This window comes from Monodon monoceros, unplaced genomic scaffold (genome assembly GCF_005190385.1).
Source record: "Monodon monoceros isolate NGI ecotype Baffin Bay Population unplaced genomic scaffold, NGI_Narwhal_1 Super_Scaffold_19, whole genome shotgun sequence".
NCBI classification, from domain to species: domain Eukaryota; kingdom Metazoa; phylum Chordata; class Mammalia; order Artiodactyla; family Monodontidae; genus Monodon; species Monodon monoceros.
The window spans coordinates 14,787,822-14,813,203 of record NW_021703775.1 but is presented as its reverse complement, the minus strand read 5'-3'; the positions used below and the strand labels follow the sequence as shown (position 1 = coordinate 14,813,203).

At 38.1% G+C, this 25,382-nt stretch overlaps 1 protein-coding gene across 1 annotated transcript in view; it reads left to right on the top strand.

Annotated features, from left to right (window-relative positions):
- DNAH6 (dynein axonemal heavy chain 6) overlaps positions 1-25,382 on the top strand; it is a 291,735-nt gene that overhangs the window by 134,685 nt on the left and 131,668 nt on the right. The window contains exons 31-38 of the mRNA XM_029232839.1: positions 2,642-2,809; positions 4,801-4,949; positions 6,302-6,409; positions 15,181-15,736; positions 16,486-16,608; positions 21,896-22,078; positions 22,609-22,752; positions 25,025-25,246. Coding sequence (XP_029088672.1) covers positions 2,642-2,809; positions 4,801-4,949; positions 6,302-6,409; positions 15,181-15,736; positions 16,486-16,608; positions 21,896-22,078; positions 22,609-22,752; positions 25,025-25,246 — 1,653 coding nt within the window. The remainder of the gene's footprint in view (positions 1-2,641; positions 2,810-4,800; positions 4,950-6,301; positions 6,410-15,180; positions 15,737-16,485; positions 16,609-21,895; positions 22,079-22,608; positions 22,753-25,024; positions 25,247-25,382) is intronic.

Sequence of the window (25,382 nt, the reverse complement as noted above, 5' to 3'; positions counted from 1 at the left end):
TGGTGAGTATTACAGCAACGGGACTTAGTTGGATAAATAATTGCTCATCCAGGCAACACAGAGAAACAACTGTATGGCAGACATCGTGCTGGGACCTGAGGATACAGGGTTGGTGAGACTCAGTCCCTGCCCTCATGGAACCTTGTTCTTCCCACCCTCAACACACGTGCACACGCGCGCGCGCACACACACACACACACACACACACACACACTCTTGTACTCCCTGTCCCTTTCTCCTCCACCTCTCTTTTCCTCCTCACCTTTCTTATTCTTGCCTTTGACATATACTTCTCTGCTAGGTTTCTCTAATGCTGCCTTATCTAGGCTCTACTGCCTTCCTCATGACCCCTAGTCTCAGTCTATTGCTGGTAGAAAAATGAGAGAGGAGTTCTGGAAAACCCAGGGGGACCTTGACTCTCCAGAACTCACTGGACTGGAAAAGCCAAGGAGTGTAGGGCCAGATGAAGATATTAAAATGGCCTCACTATTTAAAATCTGATTTAGCCCATATGAGCATGTTCCTGGAGAAGGGTTCTGTACTGGGAAGGTGATGGCAGTGAAGGATGGGACCAAGTCCCCTACCACTCTGTGTTGACCTTGTGAGATTATGTCATGAAGTCACCAAAGGGCAGATTGATGTTCAGCCAGTACAAACCAGAACAGCCTTGCCAGTTGTTTAATATTTAAATAGTCACTGCCTCGAGCCCCTGGAAGGTCCCCACCATTACCTTGGCCCCTACCTGAAAAGCCTCAGACCTCCTCAGGATCCAGCCACAAGAGTTCATCCTGACATACCAAAGGGGCCTCTGGACCCAGCTCCCGCTCTAGGGACAAGAGCCATTCTCATCGGAAAGTGCCCTGCTAAAGAGCTGTTAAATATTTTATTGCCTCTGCAAAAAAGCATATTATAGAACAAGTAAAAAGAAAACAGAAATTGGACTTTTACCAACTACTAAATTGTACACGTCATTGTACTTTACACTTATTTCATCTTCACACCAAACCAGTGTGAAGTAGATGGCGTTTTCCCAAGCTACAGGTCAAAAAGATTCAGAGACATTAAAACATTTCTGGGAACAACATAGAACCAAGACACACATCTAAATCTGTGTGACCGTGGGGTCCACGCTCCTCCAACTACACACCCTCCCGGAGGCCCACATTAAAATCAGGGACCACCAGATATAACATAATGTCAGTCGTTATCACCATCCTGAGCGCTTAGCATGCTTAGCAAAGCCTCGGGAGCAAGGGAGAAGGAACCAGAGAGAACGCAGGCAGCCTTGAAGCATTGCCAACTGGAGGGCAACCATGTGAGGTGAAAGGAAGGTAGGAGGACATCTGAGACTAACCAAATCTCACCCTTGACTTTGCCAGTGGTCAGAGGAGATAGTTGGAGTAGAATACGCCCCCTAGAATACGTGAAGAAACTAAAGCACAGCAATTTACAGGTTTGAATAACACAAAAGTCATTAAACAGCAGCAGGACTGGGGTCTCCAGTTGTGGGGTCCAGCACTTTCTCCTCCAGGCTATGACACATCACCCCAGCTCCATCATGGTCTTCCCCTGTATTCTTTGTGACTGAATATAGTGCCTTCATCCAGTCACCCACCTAGAATTCTGGAATTCGTCTTGAATTTTTCCCATTGCCATCAACCCCAGAATCTAAGCCATCACCAAGTCCATTCAATAGATCTCTCTCATCTCCAATAAGAACTCCCTAATTCTGGCTCTCCTCATCTCCCCAATAACACTCCCTACTGGTCCCCCTGTCTGTAGTTTGTCTAACCTGTCCAATGCCATCTTTGGTCCTATCACTCTGCTCAAAACTCTCTGTTTCTGCCCATCCATGGAACAAAATCTAAATTTTTTAGCCAAGCATGCAACACTTATGATGCTCAGTCCCCAGCCTACTTACACTTTCCTCCTAGAACTTTTCCCTTTAGCAAAGTGAATAGCTGGCCATTCCCTGAACATGCAATGCTGTTTCTTGTTCTTGCTCCCTTTGACTGGAATGGCTGCCCTGTTCATCTATGGGAAATGCCCTCTTCATTCTCTGGGTCTCACACAGGCTTCCCTGCTCCTCCTATGAGCTTTGCTCCCTGCGGGCTCTGCACACAACTCCACTGTAGCATCGATTGCACTGCGCCCATTCCTAACCCATTGCCTGCCTGGCACAGATGCTCAACGGGTGTTTGCTATTGAATGAAAGTGAAGGGGTAATTCCAATGACTCTAACAGTGGGGCCTCAACCACTCAAGGACTAAGATCAGATTCGAATTTCTCAGGGACTCCAGAAAGTAGTGGCGGAGAAGGTTTAGTGGCCATTAAATCTAAGTTGAATTGAGGAGTCTCAGCGGAAGATGTTGAGGCCTAGAAGATTACAGGTCTGGCCAGGAAGGCGGAGACACCTGGGGCAAGGCAGGGGCAGGAAGGCAGAGAGCAGGAAGCACGTAGCCCGGAAGAGATTGGGAGTGGGTAGGACAGAATCAGGAGCGAAACATTCCCAACAGCAGAATTCAGTAGTCTTTGCTTGAATGCATGTTACACAAGTTTTGTACTCAAGTAGTGATTATGGGAAAGAATTTACAGATGTCGGGGGACGTGTTAACTTATATTTTCTCTTTCCCTTCAACAGCTCTCTAGATTCATATTTGAGGGGCGCGAAATAAAGTTGGTTATGACTTGTGCAGCCTTCATCACAATGAATCCTGGATATGCAGGCAGAACCGAGTTGCCAGATAATTTGAAAGCCCTGTTTAGACCCTTTGCGATGATGGTTCCAAATTATGCATTGATTGCAGAGGTGAGCTTCACATTATAAAGCAGCAAAAACTTAAGCTTGTTTCTTTTATTTGGTATTTGATTATTGTGGTAGAAAGTTTCCCTTATGAATGCAGTCTAGCCAAGGTTATACAGTATTGTTTCCTCTTAAGTGTGTAGATATGATCGTTACCACATAGAATGTTTTGTTCTGTGTGTATGTGTGTGTGTGTGTGTGTGTGTGTGCATGTGTGTTTGTGTGTATGTGTGTAACTGCTATATCCCTAAAGCCCAGGATGGTATCGGGAATATAGTAAGCCCCCAAAACTGGAATGAATAAGTAAGTATAATTAGCCAGTTCATTGGGGTTCATCAGTTTGTCTCTAGGAATTAAAATGTCTAGATTATCCTAAAAAGACTGTATTATTCTCACTTCTCTCGCTGCATTATTTTTTTTTATTAGAGTCAAGGGATGTTAAGTAAAAGCAATACTAATCACTAATGATGGAGGGCAGGGATTTGTTTCTAGTCTGTATCAACTTAGTCAAAAAATAGCAACATTAATAAGCTAATTATTTATGATTGTATTTGTTCCTTCTGTATCTATCTAGGAATCTTTCTATTTAACTTTTTTTTGTTTCTTCATACTAGTTAACACCCAGTGTATTAAATTTTATATGTATTTTTCTTGGCACTTTTTACCGAGGCATAATTTATATATAGTAAAGGGCACAGATCATAAGGGTACAACAGAGTGATTCCTTACACATGTATTCACCTGTGTGATCACCAAGACCAATATATAGGATGTTTACAGGACTCCGGAAGGCCCCTCATGCTCGGTGCTGTATTTCACAGCAAGGGATGCTACCCCTTTTCGAACGGAGCTTCTCAGAAAGCACATATTACTCCTGTGGCTAATAAATTCCTGACAACAGCTAATTTAAAATATTCCTCTACATGAATTAAAAGTAATTGCCTAAGAATAGAATAGACCATGCCAAATCCTATCATTAGAAAAAGTACAACTTTTATTAGTATAATGCCTACAGCATCTCATGAGTCCCCCAGTGTCCTCTGTGGGTAAGGTGGGGTGGTGGGCAGTTAAAGCAGGTGGCATCTTCACTCCAGACCCCTCTCTGGACAGGACAATAAATGACTTGCTCATTGTCCAAAGCTGGTAGGAAGAAAACCAGGTTTGGAACTCAGTCCAACGTTGTGTTCACATCTCACGTTTTGTCCTATTGTTATATTACTCAGTAATTAATTGGAGAAATTTAAAAATCCAGTCTTCTGAGTGCTATTCCTATTGCTGTTACAGATTAAATGAATCAGGGTCTGTCATCAGTAAATATTTTTAATCACCTGCGGTGCACAGAGTACTGTGCTAATAGGTAGTGATAGAGGAATGAAAAACACAGACACCGGTATGAAGTCTCTGCATTATCTCAAATCACAATTCCAAGGCCAACTGCAGTGATTTGAGTAGATTATGAATTGAAGGAAGTGTCCATACCCACCTCCACGTATCATCACTGATTTATTTAACCAAGGGTGCAGAAACTTGTCAGAGGCAAGGTGGCTTCCTAGGGCAGGGGAGAGGCTGCAAATCTTTGTGTAGCTTCCCTTGACTCCCAGGGAGCCTAAAGGGAGTGCATCACTGACACTGTCAGATCAGGGAAGCTCAAGTCTTGCTTTTATACTCAGGCCTCACAGCACCATCCGGCCTCCATGATGTGAACATTTTCACAATGGGCTCTGCTGCTCCTCGAACCAAATGTCACCAAGACCACATCTTCATCTGTCGAAAGAAAGCAGAATCAGTGCTCAGACATCCCCATAGAATATCCCACCTTCCACCCTGTGGCACAAAACCTTTTTCCCTTCAATCTTTACATCTCCTTGTTAAAGAGTATAACAACTTGGAGAGATACAATATAATACCTAAAGTAGATTTTGAATACATTGCTATTATGCTAATATGTTGTTATCAATATAACATAATAGGCACTGCATTATATTTTTCCATTCTAGGTAATTCTATATTCTGAAGGATTTGAATCCAGTAAAATATTAGCAAGAAAAATGACTCAGATGTATAAGCTTTGCAGTGAACAGCTCTCTCAGCAGGATCACTATGACTTTGGCATGAGAGCCGTGAAGTCTGTACTGGTCATGGCTGGGTAAGAAACCAAAGTGGGCAAGAGTCAAGTTTCCAAGCATGTCATCACTTGCATTTCATGAGTAATTCACAGATGGGTCTTAAAGCAACATAGCAAGTGATTAATAAATGTTAGCTGCTGCTGTTATCATGATTACCTTGACACCCCCCTGCCACAGTGAAATGGGGCATCTCTCTTCATCCCAAGGTTCTTCACTGTGAGAACCAACATAGCTGCCCCCAGACCAAACCTGAGTCTCCACTAGGCTTTGGGTAACTTTTGTTTCCCCTGAACTCGTCACATACAATGGGTTTCAGTGTACAAAAGGCTTCACCACCATGAGGTAGGATGACGAGACTTAAAAGACATACAGTTTTTTATGCAGATACACTAATTAAGTCATACACATCACCTGACAAAGCATACTTCAGTTTCATCATTCCATCCACAGTACAAGCTTTTATCCTAGACGCCCCCTCTCTCTTTACAGTTTGGTCCAAGGCTGAGCTTCTTTCTAATTCCTAGTAGAGCAAGAGTCTTTTCTCTTCTCAGGCCCCAGCTTCTCTCTTTCTAACCTCTTGACATGCCCACCTGTGGCATCCCCAGCTTGTCCAGAGTCTCTGAGGGAATCTGTCTTCTCAGGCCGTGACTCACTGGCTCAAGCTCTGCCCACACAGGACCCCTTCTGCCTGGCTCCTGTACCCCAGGCTTCTGCACAAATCTCCCTGCCTTTCTACCCTCTGTTCCTTCTTTCAACTTCCTAGATACAGTATTTCTCCTCTTTATAGGATTGCCATTAAAGGAAGAGGGATACTAAGGAGTTGAGACACTTGTATTCAGAGAACAGAACTACAGCCCACGGGCAAGACAGACAAAGGAGCAGTCATCAAGAATATAATGTGTGAGGGCAACCATGGGACTGTGCCCTGGGTTTGTTGGCAGGGGATGGAGGGACTTTCTAGAGGAGGGAATGTCTGAGCTGGATTTTGAAAGAAAAATAAGAGCCAGCAAAAGACCAAAGCAGAGCATTCTGGGATAAGAGAAAAGGGAGTCACAGGGATATGAATCATCATGATGTATTCAGGGAACTGTAAATACAGGTTGGATAAAGTCTGGATTGATGGGGGGAGCTTGAGAAAATGTCCTTGTCATTCTCCTCAAGGCTATGTAGCCTGTGCCTGACTTGTCCGTGTGCTCTCTTGGAGATGGACACTGGGCATGCAAGGGAAAATGGTACCCTCCTTCCAGCAGGAATCTGCAGTGGCGTGCCCTCCACAGCTTTCTGCAAGCAGAATCCCCGACCCACAGGTTTGGAAAATCAAGCTCCATATTATGTTCTTGCAATGTCATCTGAATTATTCCTTTAAATTTAGGTCTTTAAAAAGAGAGAACCCAGACCTAAGTGAAGATGTGGTATTGATAAGAGCTTTACGAGACTCTAACTTACCAAAATTCCTAACAGATGATGCTGTTCTATTCAGGTAAATTTCTAGGTGCGACAGATAAAGCATAGCTACTGTGTAGAGGTAAAGCATATTTTATCTTCAGATATGTCTGCCTCTAACAAGGTATCATCTTTTCTAGAGACACCTATTGCAATTTTTAAAATACTAGTTTAAATAAAGATACTAAAGTTTTAGCCTCAATCCAATCATTTATTTTTTTCAAAATTTTGATCACCAAGCTGCATGCTATGCAAATTAGCATTTGGTTACAAACTCCTGACCTAAGAGAAATTCCTGACTCAAAAGAAGCAGATTTGGGCCCCCACATAAATGTGATTGCTTTTATCTATTTCTTCTTTTATTATTTAGTTTTATGTTTATCCAAGTCATATAAGTATGTGGTTTTAAAAATAAAATGCTATTATAAGTTACTCTCATGAAAAACAACAGTTCCCTGCCCTTCACCAAGTCCCACTTCCCGAAGGCAATCATTTTTCAATTCATTCATTCGTTCTTTCCCATTTCCCTCCATATTTTTTTAACATCTTTATTGGAGTATAATTGCTTTACAATGGTGTGCTAGTTTCTGCTCTACAACAACCTCCATATTGTTTAGTACCACGTTTATGCCATCTCATGACTTTTCCATTTTAGATGTTATCTATTAAGTTACTAACAGAGAGATGAGGGTATGCACACGCACCTCTCCCCCTCCACCCATCCTCTCTGTGTAGGCATGTTACAATATAACTGGAGCTAAATATTCAGGATTTCCATAATTTATTATAGAAATATAAATGTTACCCAAAGCTGCACTATCTTTCCCTTGTTATTAAATTATCTAGCTTTTCATCTTCCCTTCATATATTATCTTAATTTTTGTTTTTTATTCCTTTTACCTACTTTTCTATAAATCTATCACTAATTCATTTCAAATTCTGCCAGAATATAAATCTCCTAAAAACAAAAACAAAAACAACCTTCAATCATACAAAATATTCTCTTGAATTTGTCTCCTTGGAGCCCTCATCCTCCCCTCTGATCTACACTGGTTGCCCATTACCCCTGGTGCATATCTGTCATCGTGGGATGCCCATTTATGACCTTGCTGGGGATTCTCTTTGCCTTTATCCACTATCAGATCCCCTGTTACCCAGAACATGTGTCTACTCACTTTTGGCAGAACATGATGAAAATTTCTATACAGTTATATTTGCACGATTATGATATTGCTATGAGTGAGATTCTAGGAAGTACATTTCCTAGATCATGGGATATGGACGTTACAAATTTAGATAGATCCTATCAATAAGTCCTCCAAAGACATTTTACATTTATATAAACAGTTTTATGAAAATGCTCATATCCCTTTATATGTTTTGGAGGGAGAGATACCAAAATAGTAGCCTATTTTATGTACATTACTTTAATTATTAGTACCACTGAGCATCATTTCTTATGTTCATTACTCATTTATATTTATTATTCTTAGAGCATTATTCTATTGTGCTCTTTTACTTAGCAATTTGTGGGAAATCATAAACTTTATCTGGTATAAAAATTGGAAATATTCTCTAAGTCTATCACTCACTCTTTATGTTTAAAGGCTTTTGCCTCACAGAAGTTTGATTTTTGCTTGTTTTTATTTTTTCACTTTATCAACTTTTTTAAGTTATAGAATTTTTATCTTTTTGAGGTAGACTTTCTTAACACAGTGTTGTAAAATTCATCTCTTATATTTTCATCTAGTACCTTTTTTTCCTTGTTCTTTTTTTATCGACGTATAGTTGATTTACAATACTGCATTAGTTTCAGGTGTACAGCATAGTGATTCAATATTTTTATAGATTATACTCCATTTAAATTTATTATAAAATATTGGCTATATTCCTTGTGCTGAACAATATATCCTTGTAGTTTATTTGTTTTATACAGAGTAGTTTGTACTTCTTCATCCCCTACCCCTATCTTGCCCCTCCCCCTTCCCTCTCACCACTGATAACCACTCGTTTGTTCTCTATATCTTTGAGTCTATTTCTTTTGTTATATTCACTAGTTTGTTTTATTTTTTAGATTCCATATATAAGTGATAACATAGGGTATTTATCTTTCTCTGTATGACTTATTTCACGAAGCATAATACCCTCCAGATCTATCCATGTTGTTGCAAATGGCAAAATTTTATTCTTTTTATGGCTGAGTAATATTCCAACATACCAAATCTTCTTTATCCATCCATCTGTCGGTGGACACTTAGGTTGCTTCCATACCTTGGTTATTGTAAATAATACTGCTGTGAATATTGAGGTACAAGTATCTTTTCAAATTAGTGTTTTCATTTTCTTTGGATTTATATCCAGGAGTGGAGTTGCTGGATAATATGGTAGTTCTATTTTTGGTTTTTTAAGGACCCTCCATACTATTTTCCATAGTTGGCTGCACCAGTTTCCCACCAAGAGCATAGAAGTGTTCCCTTTTCTCCACATCCTTGCCAACATTTGTTGTTTGTGGTCTTTTTGTTGGTTGCCATTCTGACAGGTGTGAAGTGATATCTCATTGTGGTTTAGATTGGCATTTCTCTGATGATTAATGATATTGAGCATAGTTTCATGTGCCAGTTGGCCATCTGTATGTCTTCTTTGGAAAAATGTCTATTCAGGTCTTCTGCCCATTTTTTAATTGGGTTGTTTGTTTGATATTGTGTTGTATGAGCTATTTATATATTTTGGATATTAACCCCTTATCATTTGCAAATATTCTCCCATTGTCTTTTCATTTTGTTGATGGTTTCCTTTGCTGTGCAAAAACTTTTAAATTTAAGTAGGTCCCATTTTGTTTATTTTTGGTTTTGTTTCCTTTGCCTTAGAGACAAATCCAAAAAATATTGCTACAATTTATGTCAAAGAGTGTTCTGCCTATGTTTTCTTCTAGGATTTTAATGGTTTCCAGTCTTACATTTTTGTCTTTAATCCATTTTGAGTTCATTTTTTATATGGAACTCAAAATGGAACTCAAAATGGTGTGAGAAAATGTTCTAATTTCATTGTTTTACATGTAGCTGTCCAGTTTTCCCTGCACCACTTATTAAAGAGACTGTCTTTTGCCATTGTATATTCTTGCCTCTTTTGTCATAGATTAATTGACCATAAGTGTGTGGGTTTATTTCTGAGCTATCCTGTTTCATTGATCTATGAGTTTGTTTTTGTGCCAGTACCATACTGTTTTGTTTATTGTAATTTTTTAATATAATCTAAAGTAAGGGAGTGTGATACCTACAGGTCTTTTCTTCTTTCTCAAGATTATTTTGGCTATTTGGGCTCTTTTGTGTTTCCATACAAATCATAAAACTGTTTGTTCTATTTCTGTGAACAAATGCCATTGGTATTTTGAGAGAGATTGCATTGAATCTATAGATTGCCTTGGGGTAATATGGTCATTTTAACAATGTTGATTCTCCTAATCCACGAGCATGATATATCTTTCCATCTGTTGTGTCTTCTTCAATTTCTTTCATCAGTTTCTTATAGTTTTCTGAGTACAGGTCTTTTACCTCCTTTGGTAGGTTTATTCCTAGATATTTTATTCTTTTCCATGTGATTGTAATTGGGATTATTTTCTTAATTTCTCTTTCCAGTAGATTGTTGTTAGTGTATAGAAATGCAACGTGTTTCTGTATATTGATTTTGTATCCTGCACCTTTACCAAATTCATTGATGAGCTCTAGTAGATTTTTGGTTATGTCTTTAGGATTTTCTATATATAATATGATGTCATCTGCAGAAAGTGACATTTTTACTTCCTTCTTTCTAATTTGGATTCCTTTTATTTCTATTTCTTATCTGATTGCTGTGACTAAGACTCCCAATACTATGTTGAATAAAAGTGGCAGGAGTGGGCATACTTATCTTGTTGTGATTTTAAAATAAAAGTGTTCAGCTTTTCACCATTGAGTATGATGTTAGCTGTGGGTTTGTCATAAATGGCTTTTAGTATATTGAGATATGTTCCCTCTTTATCCAGTTTCTTGAGAGTTTTTATCGTGAATGGATTTTGAATTTTGTCAAATGCTTTTTCTGTGGCTATTGAGATGATCATGTGATTTTTATTCTTCCTCTTTTTTTGTTAATATGGTGTATCACATTGATTGAATTGCAAATATCAAACCATTCTTGCCTTCCTGGAATAAATCCAACTTGATCATTGTTATAAAGCAGAAACTAACACACCATTGTAAGGCAATTATACTCCAATAAAGATGTTAAAGAAAACAACAACAAAACAAACAACAACAACAAAAGAATGATGTATCGTTGTTGAGAATTTTTGCATGTATATTATCAGAAGTATTGGTTTGTAATTTTCTTTTTTTTTTTAGTGTCTTTGTCTAGTTTTGGTATCATGTAATAGTAGCCTCATAGAATGAATTTGTGACTGTTCCCTCCTCTTCAACTTTTTTGAATAGTATGAGAAAGATAGCTATTAGCTCTTCTGTGTATGTTTGATAGAATTCCCCCATGAAGCCATCTGGTCCTGGACTTTTTTTGGTAGCAAGATTTTTTAAAATTACATATTCAATTTCACATCTAGTGATCAGTCTTTTTATGTTGTCTATTTCATCCTGATTCTGTCTTGGAAGATTATATGTTTCTAGAAATTTATCCATTTCTTCTACATCGTCCAGTTTATTGGCATGTAATTGTTAATAGCATTCTCTTACGATTTTTTGTATCTCTGTGAGATCAGTTGTATATTCCTCTCTTTCATTTCTTATTTTTTTATTTGGTTCCTCTATCTTCTTCCTTAGTGAACCTGACTAAAGATTTATCAATTTTTTTTATCTTTTGAAAGAAACAGCTCTTGGTTTCATTGATCTTTTCTATTGTTTGTTTGTTTTTTCAATTATATTTATTTCCTCTCTGATATTTATTACTTCCTTCCTTCTGCTGACTTTGGGCTTCGTTTCCTCTCCTTTTTCTAATTTCTTTAGATGATAGGTTAGGTTGTTTATTTGAGATTTTTCTTGCCTGTATCACTATAAACCTCCCCTTTAGAACTGCTTTTGTTGTATCCCATAGATTTTGGAAAGTTATTTTTTTATTTTCATTTGCCTCAAGGTATTTTCTGATTTCCTCTTTGCCTTCTTCATTGATCCATTGCTTTCTTATTAGCATGTTGTTTAGTCTCCATGAGTTTGTGTTTTTCCCATTTTTCTTCCTGTAATTGATTTCTAGTTTTATACCATTGTGATCAGGAAAAAATGCCTGATATAATTTCTGTCCTCTTAAATTTGTTGAGACTTATTTTTGTGGCCTAGCACATGATCAATCTTGGAGAATATTGCATGTGCACTTGAAAAGAATGTGTATTCTGCTGTTTCTGGATGAGTGTCCTGTAGATATCTGTAAGTCCAACTGGCCTAATGTGTCATTTAAGACAACTGTGTCCTTGTTGTTGTTGTTGTTGTTGTTTTTGGCCTGGATGATCTGTCCATTGATATAAGTGAGGTATTAAAATCCCCTACTATTATTGTATTATTGGCAATACCTCCCTTTATATCTGTTAACATTTTCTTTGAATATTTATGTGCTCCTGTATTGGGTGCATATATGTTAATGAGTATAACATGCTCTTCTTTTATTGACCCTTTTATCATTAATAATGTCCTTCTATAGTGCTTGTTATAGACTTTGTTTTAAAGTCTATTTTGCCTGAGTATTGCTACCCCAGCTTTCTTGTCATTTCCATTTACATGAAACATCTTTTTCCATCCCCTAACTTTCAGTCTGTGTGTGTCTTTAGCTCTGAAGTGAGTCTCTTGTAAGAAGCACATAGATGGGTCTTGTTTTTGTATCCAATCAGCCACCCTATATCTTTTTTACTGAAGCATTTAGTCCATTGGCATTTAAAGTGATTATTAATTGTTATGTACTTATTGCCATTTTATTACTTGTTTTATGGTTGTTTTGTAGTTCTTCTCTGTTCTTTTCTTCTTTTTGTTTCTTCCCTTGTGGTTTGGTGATTTTCTTTAGTGGTATACTTGTGTCCCTTTCTTTCTTGTTTTTGTGTTTCTATTGTAAGTTTTGATTTGTGGTTACCATGCTGTTTATATATGTTGACCTATAACTATATCTACTTGTTTTAAACTGATAGCCGTTTAAATTCAAACGCCTTCTAAAAGATCTACATTTTTTATTCCCCTCCCTCACATTTTGTGGGTTTAATGTCATATTTTACATCTTCATGTTTATCCCTTCACGTTTACTGTAATATAGTTGATTTTACAATTTGTCTTTTAATCTTTGCACTAGCTTATTTAAGTGATTGATCCACAGCCTTAACCATATATTTGCCCTTACTAGTAGGATTTTTCCTTCCCTACAAATTTTTACTTCTTGTTGTAGCCTTTTCTTTTCCACTTAGAGAAGATCCTGTAACATTTCTTTTAGGGTAGGTTTAGTATTGATGAACTCTTTTTGTTTTTGCTTTTCTGCAAAGTTCTTTATCTCTCCTTCAATTCCAAATGATAATCTTGCTGGGTAGAGTATCTTAGGGTGTAGGATACTCTACCCAGCAAGTAGTTCAGCACTTTCAGCATTTTAAATATAACATGTCACTCCCTTCTGCCTGCAAGTTTCTGCAGAAAAATCATCTGATAGCCTTAGGGGAATTCTCTTGTATGTGATTCTTTGTTTTCCTCTTGCTGCCTTTAGAATTCTCTCCTTATATGTAACTTTTGCCATTTAATCATGATATGTCTTGGTGTGCGTCTCTGCATTCATCTTGTTTGAGTCTCTCTGTGCTTCCTGTACCTGGATATCTGTTTCCTTATTTGGGTTTTCTAGTTCCTTATTAGAATTCTCACTGTGTTCATCTATTCTTTTCCCTAGTTCAGTTAGCATTCTTATCACTAGCACTTTGAACTCTTTATCTGATAAACTATTTATCTCTGTTTCGTTAGTTGTTATTTTAGATTTCTTTTCTTATTCTTTCATTTGAAACAAAGTCCTCAGACTTCTCATTTAGCTTAACTTTCTCTGTCTATATGAAATTAGGTGAAAGAGTTACCTATCCCAGTCTTTTAAGAGTGTCCTTGTGTAAGACCCCATATGCAGTCTGCACTGTGCCCAGTGGCTTTGGTGGGAGAGCTGGATCTGAAGTAAGCATAGGTCACATCTTCCCCCAGGGTGTACTGGCAGCAATCCCTGGTGGGAAGTGGGGCTGGAAATGGAGGGGCTAGAGCCAGAGTCAGGTGTGAACCAGGGCTTGTCCTATGCTCAGTGGTCAACATTTGCCCTATGAAGGGCAGAGGCAGGTCCCAAGGTGCTGAAGCACCTTGAGGTTGGGTCTGAGCTGGTTCTATTCCCTCTAAGTGCGTGATCTACCCCTCCCAGCATCAGCACCTTCACTCTAGAGGAGCAGTGCTGAGTGAGAAGGGCCGGACTGGATGCCAGGTGCAGGTTGGGGCAAGTACTGGGGTGATCCCAACACATCAGAGTTCCAGGCCACTCACGATCCACTGCCTCCATAAGCTCCAGCAATAGCCTCCCTTGCCCTATTCAGATGCAGTGCTGGGTCCAAACCCACTCCTTCCCACTAACTGCACTCTCTCCTTGGCAATGGCAGCCTTAACCCTAGTGGGGAGCTGCACTAGAGCTAGTAGTGCTGGAGCAGGTGCTCAGCATGGGCCAGGGCACAAGGTGGGAGACAGGGGTTGTGGGAAACCAGTCAGAGCCCCAGGCAGTTTCATTCTGTTTCCTCCCCCTTGTTCTTGGGAGTAAACAACCATGTGTACACCCCTCACAAGTGGAGTCTAGGTTTCTTACAGCTCTGCTGGTAGTCCCACTGGCTTTCAAACCAGCTAAGAGGTCTTGTCTTCCCAGTGTCAGCCCCCAGGACTGCAGTGCCCAATGTGGGTCAAACCCCTCACTCCCCAGGGAGGACCTCCAAGCCCATGTAATTCCCTGCCTCTTGTGTGTCCCCTCCAACAGGCACAGGTACCAACCGAATCGCTCTTTCTCTTCCCTTCCTACCTGACTCTGTGTGGATCTTTCTTTACAATTTTGGCTGCAGAAGAGTCTTTCTGCCAGTCTCCAGTTTGCTTTCAGTGAGAGTTGCTCCACATGTAGATGTATTTTTGATGTGTTCATAGAGGGAGATGAGCTCACATCCTCCTACTTCACCATCTTGATCTCCCTCATCTTGTACGTTTCTTGTCATTTTATATTAAGTTTTTTTACTGCCTCTCAAATGTTTTTGTGTTATGTAGTGTAAGGCGGGAGTTTAGCTTCTTTTTTACCCATAGAACCATCCCATATTAACTGTTTCCTACAGAAACAGCCCATTTTTCCTTTACTCCCTTTTTTATGTAGTACTAGTTTTCTATTTCTATTTCCATCTTATTTTTCTGAATATTTATATACCATTATAAGCACACATAAGTGCTTTTGGGAAAAGTTGAGATATAAATATAATTTTTAAAATAAACTGTTAAATTTGTCACCTATATGTTTGGTACTATGCCATACTGTGTATAATACAAAAATGTAAGAAATATTCCCTACCTCAAAAAGCTCCCAATATACTTAAGAACATTGGTCTACTGTACAAGAAACAAACAAAATCATGCACAATAACAGAGAAATGATAGATTCTGGTATAACACACAGGATAATCTAGTACTGTGTGTTCAGAAGGAAATATAATGAGAAAAATAGGACCCATAGTAATGTTTAATAAATTAATTGTAACAGACATGGGGAAATATCAATGACCAGTGTTCCTAACTTATTTTATTTTATTTTTTACAGTGGAATCATATCTGACCTTTTTCCTGGAGTCCAAATTCCAGAACACGATTATGGTATATTGCAGTCAACAATTATAGATGTCATGAAGAGACAAAATCTTCAGCCTGAGACATGTATGGTTAAAAAAGTGATACAGTTCTATGAAACCATGCTAGTAAGGCATGGTGTTATGTTAGTAGGGCCAACAGGAGGTGGCAAGACCACAGTTTACCAAATACTAGCAGAAACTTTAGGGAATTTGAGAAAACTTGGTGTAGACAATCCCTTTTACCAATCCGTTAAAACATATGTTCTTAATCCTAAATCAATTACAATGGGTGAATTATATGGTGAAGTTAATAACATAACCTTAGAGTGGAAAGATGGTTTGATGGCACTAAGTATCCGAGCAGCTGTGAATGATACTTCAGAAGACCATAAGTGGATCATCAGTGATGGGCCAGTAGATGCTCTTTGGATTGAAAATATGAATACAGTCCTGGATGATAACAAGATGCTTTGCCTGGCTAACAGTGAGAGGATTAAACTCACACCTCAAATCCACATGCTTTTTGAGGTAAATTGCATATTCCTTACTGTGGAGTGAAATCGTTCATTAGATTAGCATACCATCATTAATTTTTTTCTGTTACTGATGTACCATTGACTACCTATAAGGCCTACCATGGTGTTTTGTTTACATAATAAATATTTACCAAATTGTCCTTTTATAATAGATTGTCCATTCTGACAACCAAAGTCTCTCAAATGTTTCTGTCTCTCTATAAACAGGAAATACAATAAATTCTAGCTTCCCAAGCACTTGTTTCTTTTCCTTTGGAGGCAGTAAATATATATATATATATATTTTTTTTTAAGATGAATAAATCATCCCTCTGTGGTATGAATATTTGGTGATGGGATTGGAAAAGGAATGTGGGCCAAATACAGCTACAAAATATTATGGAAGATATCACCCCTGCTGTATTCATTCATCAAACATTAATTGAATACCTACTATGTCCTGGGTATTAGGCTAGGTATTGGATATAAGAATGAAAAAGATAAGAAGAAAAACAAAAAGAAGGGAAAAGAAATACTTATACCTTCCCATAAGGATTTGACAGTATCCTTCTATATATTTTTTTCTCCTTACACCTCACTTAACTTTTCTTCTCCATTTTTAATCACTTATAGCTCCCCCAATCTCTTCCACACAAAGCCTTACAGTGTTAAACTTTAAATGTGTGATTCCTTAACGTTGAATTTAGAGGAATAAGGAAGTATCATGTTAGCCATTTCCTGTTCGACGTTTTTCAATTTTAGGTGCAAGATCTAAAGGTTGCCTCTCCTGCAACAGTCAGTAGATGTGGGATGGTGTTTGTGGATCCTGAAGAACTGAAGTGGATGCCTTATGTTAAAACCTGGATGAAGAGTGTTTCTAAAAAAGTAAGTGCAGTCAGACACTCCCCACTGTCTCCATCTGTCAGGGCTCACCCTTCCCTCGAGTGCCCAGATAGCAACTGGTTAACACCTCACTGTGCTTGATTGAGGGAATCCCAGCATTGTACATAGCTCTCTCCCCAGAATTCTTGGGATCTTCCAGGAAGGTTGTGTACTTCCCAAAGCTGTCCTCACTTTTTGTTACCCTGCCTGGCTTCTCTCCAGACTGTTTTCTCTCAAATATAAACACTTCCTTGAGTTTCCCCAAACACAGGTAGAACAACCTGGGGCATTAAAAAAAAGACTTTGCAGGAGGCTTGAGATAATGAGAGGGAAGTACCTGGAAGGAAAAGAACAGTAAATCCAAGCATTGTTACAGTTTTTAGATTTTAGGAACCCCTAACACCTCTGAGAGCCAAGAAGAGGAGAAAAACAGTTTACCTCCCACCCAACCTTAGGTCGATTACCAAAGACAAATTCTAACCTCAGAGGTACCATTCCACCCAAAGTGAAGGAAAACTTTTACATTATTATTCAGAACAACTCAGTTCCATATTATCTTCTGTGCCCTCTGCATTCTAAAATAGGGTTTCTCTTTACCTTAACAAGCGATGTTTTTTTCTTTTTGAGATTTCATTCTTTTTTTTTTTTTTTTTTTTTTTTTTTGCGGTACCCAGGCCTCTCACTGTTGTGGCCTCTCCCGTTGCGGAGCAAAGGCTCTGGAGGCACAGTCTCAGCGGCCATGGCTCACGGGCCCAGCCGCTCCACAGCATGTGGGATCTTCCCAGATCGGGGCACGAACCCACATCCCCTGCATTGGCAGGAGGACTCTCAACTACTGCGCCACCAGGGAAGCCCTGAGATTTCATTCTTTTTTATTGCTGAGTAGTATTCCATTGTCTATATATACCACTTCTCCTTTATCCACTCATCTTGTTCATTTTTTTTATTATTATTATTATTTATTTATTTTTGCTGTGTTGGGTCTTCATTTCTGTGTGAGGGCTTTTGCTAGTTGTGGCAAGCAGGGGCCACTCTTCATCACGGTGCACCGGCCTCTCACTATCGCGGCCTCTCTTGTTGCGGAGCACAGGCTCCAGACGCGCAGGCTCAGTAGTTGTGGCTCATGGGCCTAGTGGCTCTGTGGCATGTGGGATCTTCCCAGACCAGGGCTCGAACCCGTGTCCCCTGCATTAGCAGGCAGATTCTCAACCACTGCGCCACTAGGGAAACCCTGTTCATTTGTTTTTTTTACTTGGGGTAGAGTTGCTTTACAATGTTGTGTTAGTTTCTTCTGTACAACAAAATGAATCAACTATATGTATACATATATCCTCTCTCTCTTGGACCTCCCTCCCACCCACCCCCATCCCACCCATCTAGGTCACCACAGAGCACCAAGCTGAGCTCCCTGTGCTATACAGCAAGTTCCCACTAGCTATCTATTTTACACATGGTAGTGTATATATGTCAATCCTAATCTCCCAATTCATCCCATTTCCCCCTTCCTCACCATGTCCACATATCCATTTTCTATGTCTGCTTGTCTATTCCTACCCTGCAAATTGGTTCATCTAATGGATAAAGAAGATGTGGTACATATATACAATGGAATATTACTCAGCCATAAAAAGGAACAAAATTCGGTCATTTGTAGAGATGTGGATGGACCTAGAGTCTGTCATACAGAGTGAAGTAAGTCAGAAAGGGAAAAAAATATATCATATTTTAATGCATATATGTGGAACAATCTTTTTAAGTGTTTTGCTCCATCTCATCTCAAGAAAGCCACTTCAAGAAAGCCATCTTCTTTCTGCATCTCCCCCTCCAAAAATGAATCAGAAAACTATTGTTTTCCTTATTCTTAGGCAACAACATTTTAATAATATTGTGGTAAACTCTCTGAGTACCTTATTTTTTTTTAATTTCTTATTGGAGTATAGTTGATTTATAATGTTGTGTTAGTTTCAGGTGTACAGCAAAGTGAACAGAGTACCTTATTAAAGACAGTAATTCTCAGAATTGAGACTTTATCATGGGCTGCCAAAAGATGTTAAACATTTCTGAATTCACTCTTTTAATAGACTTTATTATTTAGAGCAGCTTAAGGTTTATAGAAAAATTTAACAGAAAGTATAGAGAGTTGTCGTATAATTTCCCTCCTCCAAATAGTTTCCCCTGTTATTAACATTTTGCATTGGTGTGGTACATTTGTTAAAACTGATGAACCAGTATGGATGAACCATACAGTCTTATGAACTAAAGTCCATAGTTTACATTATGGTTCTTTTTTGTGTTGTACAATTCTATGAGTTTTGATAAATAAATAATATCATGTATAATATCATACAGAATAGTTTCACTGCCTTAAAAATCTGTGCTCTACCTATTCATACATCCACACCCTCTCAACCCCTGGCACCACTGATTGTTTTTACTGTCTCCATAGTTTTACCTTTTCCAGAACATCATATAGCTGGAATTATACAGTATGTAGCATTTTCAGATTGACTTCTTTCACTTAATAGTATGTATTTACGATTCCTCCATGTCTTTCTGTGGCTTGATAGCTTATTTTTTTAGCACTGGATTAATACTCCATTGTATGGATTTACCAAGTTTATCCACTCACCTACTGAAAGACATCTCAAAGTTTCCAAGTTTTAGCAATTATGAATAAAGCTCCTATAAACATTCACGTGCAGGTATTTGTGTAGACATAAGATTTCAACTCATTTGGGTAGATATCCAGGACTGTGATTTCTGGATCATATGATAAAACTATGTTTACCTTTGTAAGAAACTGCTAGTCTGTCTTCCAACATGGCTGTACCATTTTGTATTCCCACCAGCAATAAATGAGAGTTCTTGTTGTTCCACATCCTCACCAGAATGTGGTGGTGTGGTATTTTAGATTTTAGCCACTCTAATAGGTATGTAGCAGTATCTCATTGTGGTTTCACTGTGCAGTTTTCTAATATGTTGAGTGTCTCTTCATATGTTTATTTGCCATCCATATTTCTTTGATGATGTTTCCAAATCTTTTGCCCACTTTTTATTAGATTGTATGTTTTTTTTCCACAGATGTCAATGACTACGCATTGTGCTTTATTTTTATTTATTTATTTATTTATTTATGCCTGCGTTGGGTCTTCGTTGCTACACATGGGCTTTCTCTAGTTGTGGTGAGCAAGGGCTACTATTTGTTGCAGTGCACAGGCTTCTCATTGCAGTGGCTTCTCTTTTTGCAGAGCACAGGCTCTATGTGCACGGGCTTTAGTACTTGTGGCATGCAGGCTCAGTAGTCGTGGCTCACAGGCTCTAGAGCGCAGGCTAGGTAGTTGTGGCACAATGGGCTTTGTTGCTCTGCGGCATGTGGGATCTTCCTGGACCAGGGATCGAGCCCGTGTCCCCTGCATTGGCAGGCGGATTCTTAACCACTGCACCACCAGGGAAGTCCAGGTTATATGTTTTCTTATTATTGAGTTTTGGGAGTTCTTTATATATGTTGGATACAAGTTATTTATCAGATATGTGTTTTGCAAGTATTTTTTCCAAGTCTGGCTTGTCTTTTCATTCTCTTAACAATATCTTTCACAACACACACATTTTTAATTTTAATGATCTAACTTATCAATTTTTCTTTCATGGATTGTGCTTTTGGTGTTATATCTAAAAACTCACTTCCAAACCTAAGGTCACCTAAATATTTTCCTCTGTTTTCTTCTAAGAGTTTTATAGTTTTACATTTTACATTTAGGTTTATGATCCATTTTGAGTTAATTTTTGTGAAAGGCATAGTATCATTTTTTTTTTTTTTTTTTTTTGCATGTGGATGTCCAATTCTAGCACCATTTGTGAAAACACTGTCCCTTCTCCATTGGATTGCCTTTGTTCCTTTGTCAAAGATCACTTGACTATATTTGTATGAGTCTATTTATGGGCTCTCTATTTTGTTCCATTAATGTCTATTTTTTTTTGCCAGTATCACACTGTCTTGACTACTGTAGCTTTACCGTAAGTCTTGTGAGGTAGTGTCATTCCTTTGACCTTGTTCTCCAATACTGTGTTCACTATTCTGGGTCTTTTCCCTCGCCATATAAACTTAAGACTCAGTTTGTTGATATCCACAAAGTAACTTACTGGTATTTTGATTCAGATTGCATCAAATCTATAGATCCCATTAGGAATAACTAACATATTCACAATATTGGGTCTTTTTATGCATGCACATGAGCTGTCTCTTAATTTACTTAGATGTTCTTTGCTTTCTTTCATCAGAATCTTGTTGTTTTCCTCATATAGATCTTGGAAATATTTTGTTAAAAATATACCTAAGTATTTTATTTTGGGGTGCTAATATAAATGGTGTTATATTTTCGAATTCTAATTATTCATTGCTGGTATATAGGAAAGTAATTGACTTTTGTATATTTACATTGTATCCTACAGCTTTGCTATAACTACTTATTAGTTCCAGGAACTTTTGGTCAATTGTTTGGGATTTTCTATGTAGATAATTGTTTCATCTGTAAACAAAGACAATTTTTTTTCTTTCTTCCCAATCTGTATACATTTTTTCCCTTTTATTCTCCTATCGCATTAGCTAAGACTTTCAGTACAATGTTAAAAAAAGTGGTGAGGGAGCAACATTTTGTTTTTAAATCTTTGGGAATCAGTCCTTTACCTTACATAGATATTTAAAATGTTTCTCTTTATACTTCTTCTTTTTCATTGTTCTTAATTATGAGAGAGATCATCAATAGAGATGACTACATGAAATATATGTTGACAGTTTAACAAATGATTATAAAATAAACACCTCTGTACCCATTACCAGATCAAGATGTAGGACATTATCAGTGACCCAGAATCTCCCCCATGTGTCCCTCCCAAGTCATAGAAGGGTTTTCCTTAATTTAACTTGTTTCATATCTTGTGATGCTTATACCCTTTAGTCTAAAAGTCACAGGATATATTGCAACATACAAGTTTGAACCAAACCTTTTTCTTTTTTTTTTTTGCGGTGCACGGGCCTCTCACTGTTGTGGCCTCTCCCGTTGCGGAGCACAGGCTCCGGACGCGCAGGCTCAGCGGCCATGGCTCACGGGCCCAGCTGCTCGGCGGCCTGTGGGATCCTCCCGGACTGGGGCACGAACCCGCGTCCCCTGCATCGGCAGGCAGACTCTCAACCACTGCGCCACCAGGAAAGCCCTGAACCAACCCTTTTTTAACTTAATTATATATTTTATCTGGTCTTGCTAAAATATTATTTGTTTGTTTGATTTTTCAGCTGAATGAAGAAACTCAAGAATATATATTGAATCTTTTCCAGCGTTATGTTGATGACGGTTTAAATTTTATCAATAAGAAATGCAACCAAGCAATCCCACAAGTGGACATCAGCAAAGTTACTACGCTCTGTTGCTTATTGGAGTCTTTGATACTTGGGAAAGGTGGAGTTAATTTGACAATGGTAGGAAAAGTTTTCTTACTGCTGTAAAACTAGGAAAATGTGATTATTGTATAGATGCTCTGCAAATAAACAACTCCAAACTTTCTGTCATATGATTATTTGATTTTCAAGTTAATTTTCTAGGGGACTAATGACTATGAATAGATTCATACACTCTCAGATTTGGAAGGAATTTAGCCTATAGATTACTCCGCTACTCAATGTTTAAACTTCCTTACAGTATAACATAATCGCAGTGTGTGTCTACTTAAATACCTTCATGCAGTCATAAACATAGTTATAATAGTTGAAAGACAACCTTGAGCTTTTGTTCTACATGCTCCTTGCCATTCATTTTCTCATCAGAGTATTTAAATATATACTATTATAAAACATCACTCTGTGCACCATTGAATGAAATATAAGAAACATACAATGTGCCCTTTTAAAAATGCATAATTCTAAACAAAACAGTCTTTAGACTTTGCAATTTAAGATTCTTTTTATGTTAGCATATAAAATATTAAAATTCTTTCCCTTTGTTCTTTCAGGAGCAAACAAAACTGAACACTGTACTGTGTCAGACTTTTGTATTCTGTTACTTATGGTCTTTAGGTGGGAATCTAACTGAAAACTACTGGGATTCTTTTGATACATTTATTAGAACACAATTTGAAGATAATCCTGATGCCAGGGTAAGAGCCAAATAAAGTTAATTTTAACATAATAACTCTGAATCATTAAAATTAAATTTCAAGACTAAAACTTTAAAAGCCTTGGTCCTACTATAAATTCTTCATGTAAAAGCGTTTCTAAAATTATTCACTTTCTTAAACTATAGGTAACGTTTATTGTATTAAAAATTTTAGGAGTTCTCTCCCGGCCATATGAAGAAAGTAAGGTATAAAAGTGTATAAAAACTCCCTACTATTAGCAAAAACATTGAATTTTAGTTAGTAAACTTATTTTTTCACAGTGTTATGGTTTAGCAATTCTGAAGCTACTTTCTGTATGTTCTAAAATTGAGCAAATGAATCAATATATTGAAGATAATGGCAACGAGGTTTCTCACTGTTAAGAGAAGGGACTTACAAATATGGAAGAGAAAGATTAGAATGCACCTTGTGCTATTGGATTGGAATTATAGGTTTTGGCACTCATGGAATATATATATATATATGGGTCTATACATCCATCCATACATAAATTTCTTACTTCTGTCTGCTGAGAGGAACTAGAAGGAGTGACACTTCAATAGCAATGAGCATACTTAGTTACTGATTTCTAAATACTATTCTCCATGAAAGAGAACCAAAGCACCTTAGTGAAACAGTTGATTCCAGTACTGAAGCAGGGAAAGTTCGAAGAGCCCAGAATATCTTTTGTCAGATAGTGAAGAAGTGCTTGAAGAACGATGGCACATGTCAAAAGAGCACAGGAGAAGATTTTTCACTATGTATTCAGTTTTTTAATAGTAATATCCTGTTATCTATTACTCTGTACAGCTGCTGTTGGATTTTTGTTTCTTGCCTTAGTAAATGGCCAGACAGCCACGTAATAGTAGCCAGAACTCAATGAGTGTTATAGATTCTTCTTTCTTTACTGACCTGAGTAAAGTGAATGGATTTTTTCTTCTAATTACTTTTTTCAAATATTTCCTCTTCTCTGCTTCCTCATTGCCTCTGAATAACTCAGGTTCTTTTCATTTCTTTTCTGGGTTGTTAAAATAGCCTATTTATTATTCCCTTGCTTTTGGTCCAGTCCTGTCTAATTCACCTATACACCATTGTTTTTTAGAATTACAGGTTACAATCTATTAATTGGTCATGAAATCAGTTGAAAGACTATTAACCCAATTTTTAAAAATGAAATATCCATTATCACAACTTTTAGTCAACACTATATTGGTGATCCTAGCCAGTGCAACAAGGCAAGGAGAAAATAAATAAACTTTAGAAAGGAAATGAAACTGTCATTATTTGCAGAAAACATAACTGAATATGTAGAAAATCCTAAAGTTTTTTTAAACATAGAATGGAATATAAAATAGAGTGATAGTTGGGTGAATATTATACATATTTGAACACACACATATATATGTACGTACCATGTCACCATATGTCAAATTGAGTCACTGTCAAGTGTGCTTGACACAGCACTGCTCTGTAGAGCTGCCAGAATGAACTTTCTGAAATGTGATCTGATCATGTCACCCACCTACTTAGACTCCTTCACTGAACTCTTGCTGCAAGCTCTTTAATAAATGACATTTTTATAACTTGGCCCCATCTGTTTCCAGACTTATCTCTTATAGTCCCCAACATGCATGCCACTTTCCATGGCTTCCAGACCTGTTTTCTGAGCCTGAACCCTGACTCCTTCTTCCCCATCCCCATCTCATCCCTTCTTTGCTTTGCTTGAAGGACAAAGACTGACTCTTGCTTGTCCTTCAAATCTAAGTTGTAGCATCACCCCCCCTTAGAAGCCCTCCTAAATCTCTAGCCACCACTATAACTCTCCTGAAAGTAGAAATGAGCCATCTCTCCTTTGTGAGTGTACTAAACTCCACTATAACCCTTATTTCTCCGTGAGTATTAACTAATGTGCTGGTGTCCCCCAGGTAGATTACAAGGTCATTGAAGGCAGAGGTTGGGTCTCATTCAGCATTTTCCCTTAACACCAAACACAGTATTTGGCATGGAGTAAGCCCCTGAATGTTGGATTGAATTGAAAATGATTTACAATTCTAATATGGGGTTTTGATATAGTTAATATATCAGGTTTTTACTGTACTGCATTGCATGATTAAGCTTAAAGAATTAGACTCTGATCTTAAACAACTACTTTTCCACAAAGGAACAAAAATCCAAATCCATCCATGTTCTATGACTGCCTTTGTTTCTGTGTAAATATTTCTGTTGCCATGTGTCAATCCTATTGAAAGTGGTGTTTAATTTTATACTCTAGCTTCCCAGTTCTGGTGATCTGTGGAGCATTCACATGGACTTTGACACCAAACGGCTGGATCCCTGGGAACAAATCATACCCACCTTCAAGTACAGTCGAGATATTCCATTTTTTGAGATGCTTGTCCCTACAGCTGACACAGTGCGCTTTGGGTATCTAATGGAAAAACTACTGGCGGTCAGGCATTCAGTGTTGTTCACCGGAATAACGGGAGTTGGCAAGGTAGGAAACCTACATCAAGCAAGAAGTCCTGTCCGACACAGCGATGGTGTTTAGAAAAAGTGGAGTATAGAGGAAAAGGCTGATTGTTTGGTCTTCTTCTTGGTTTGGGGGGAATCCATATAAACAGACACTCACT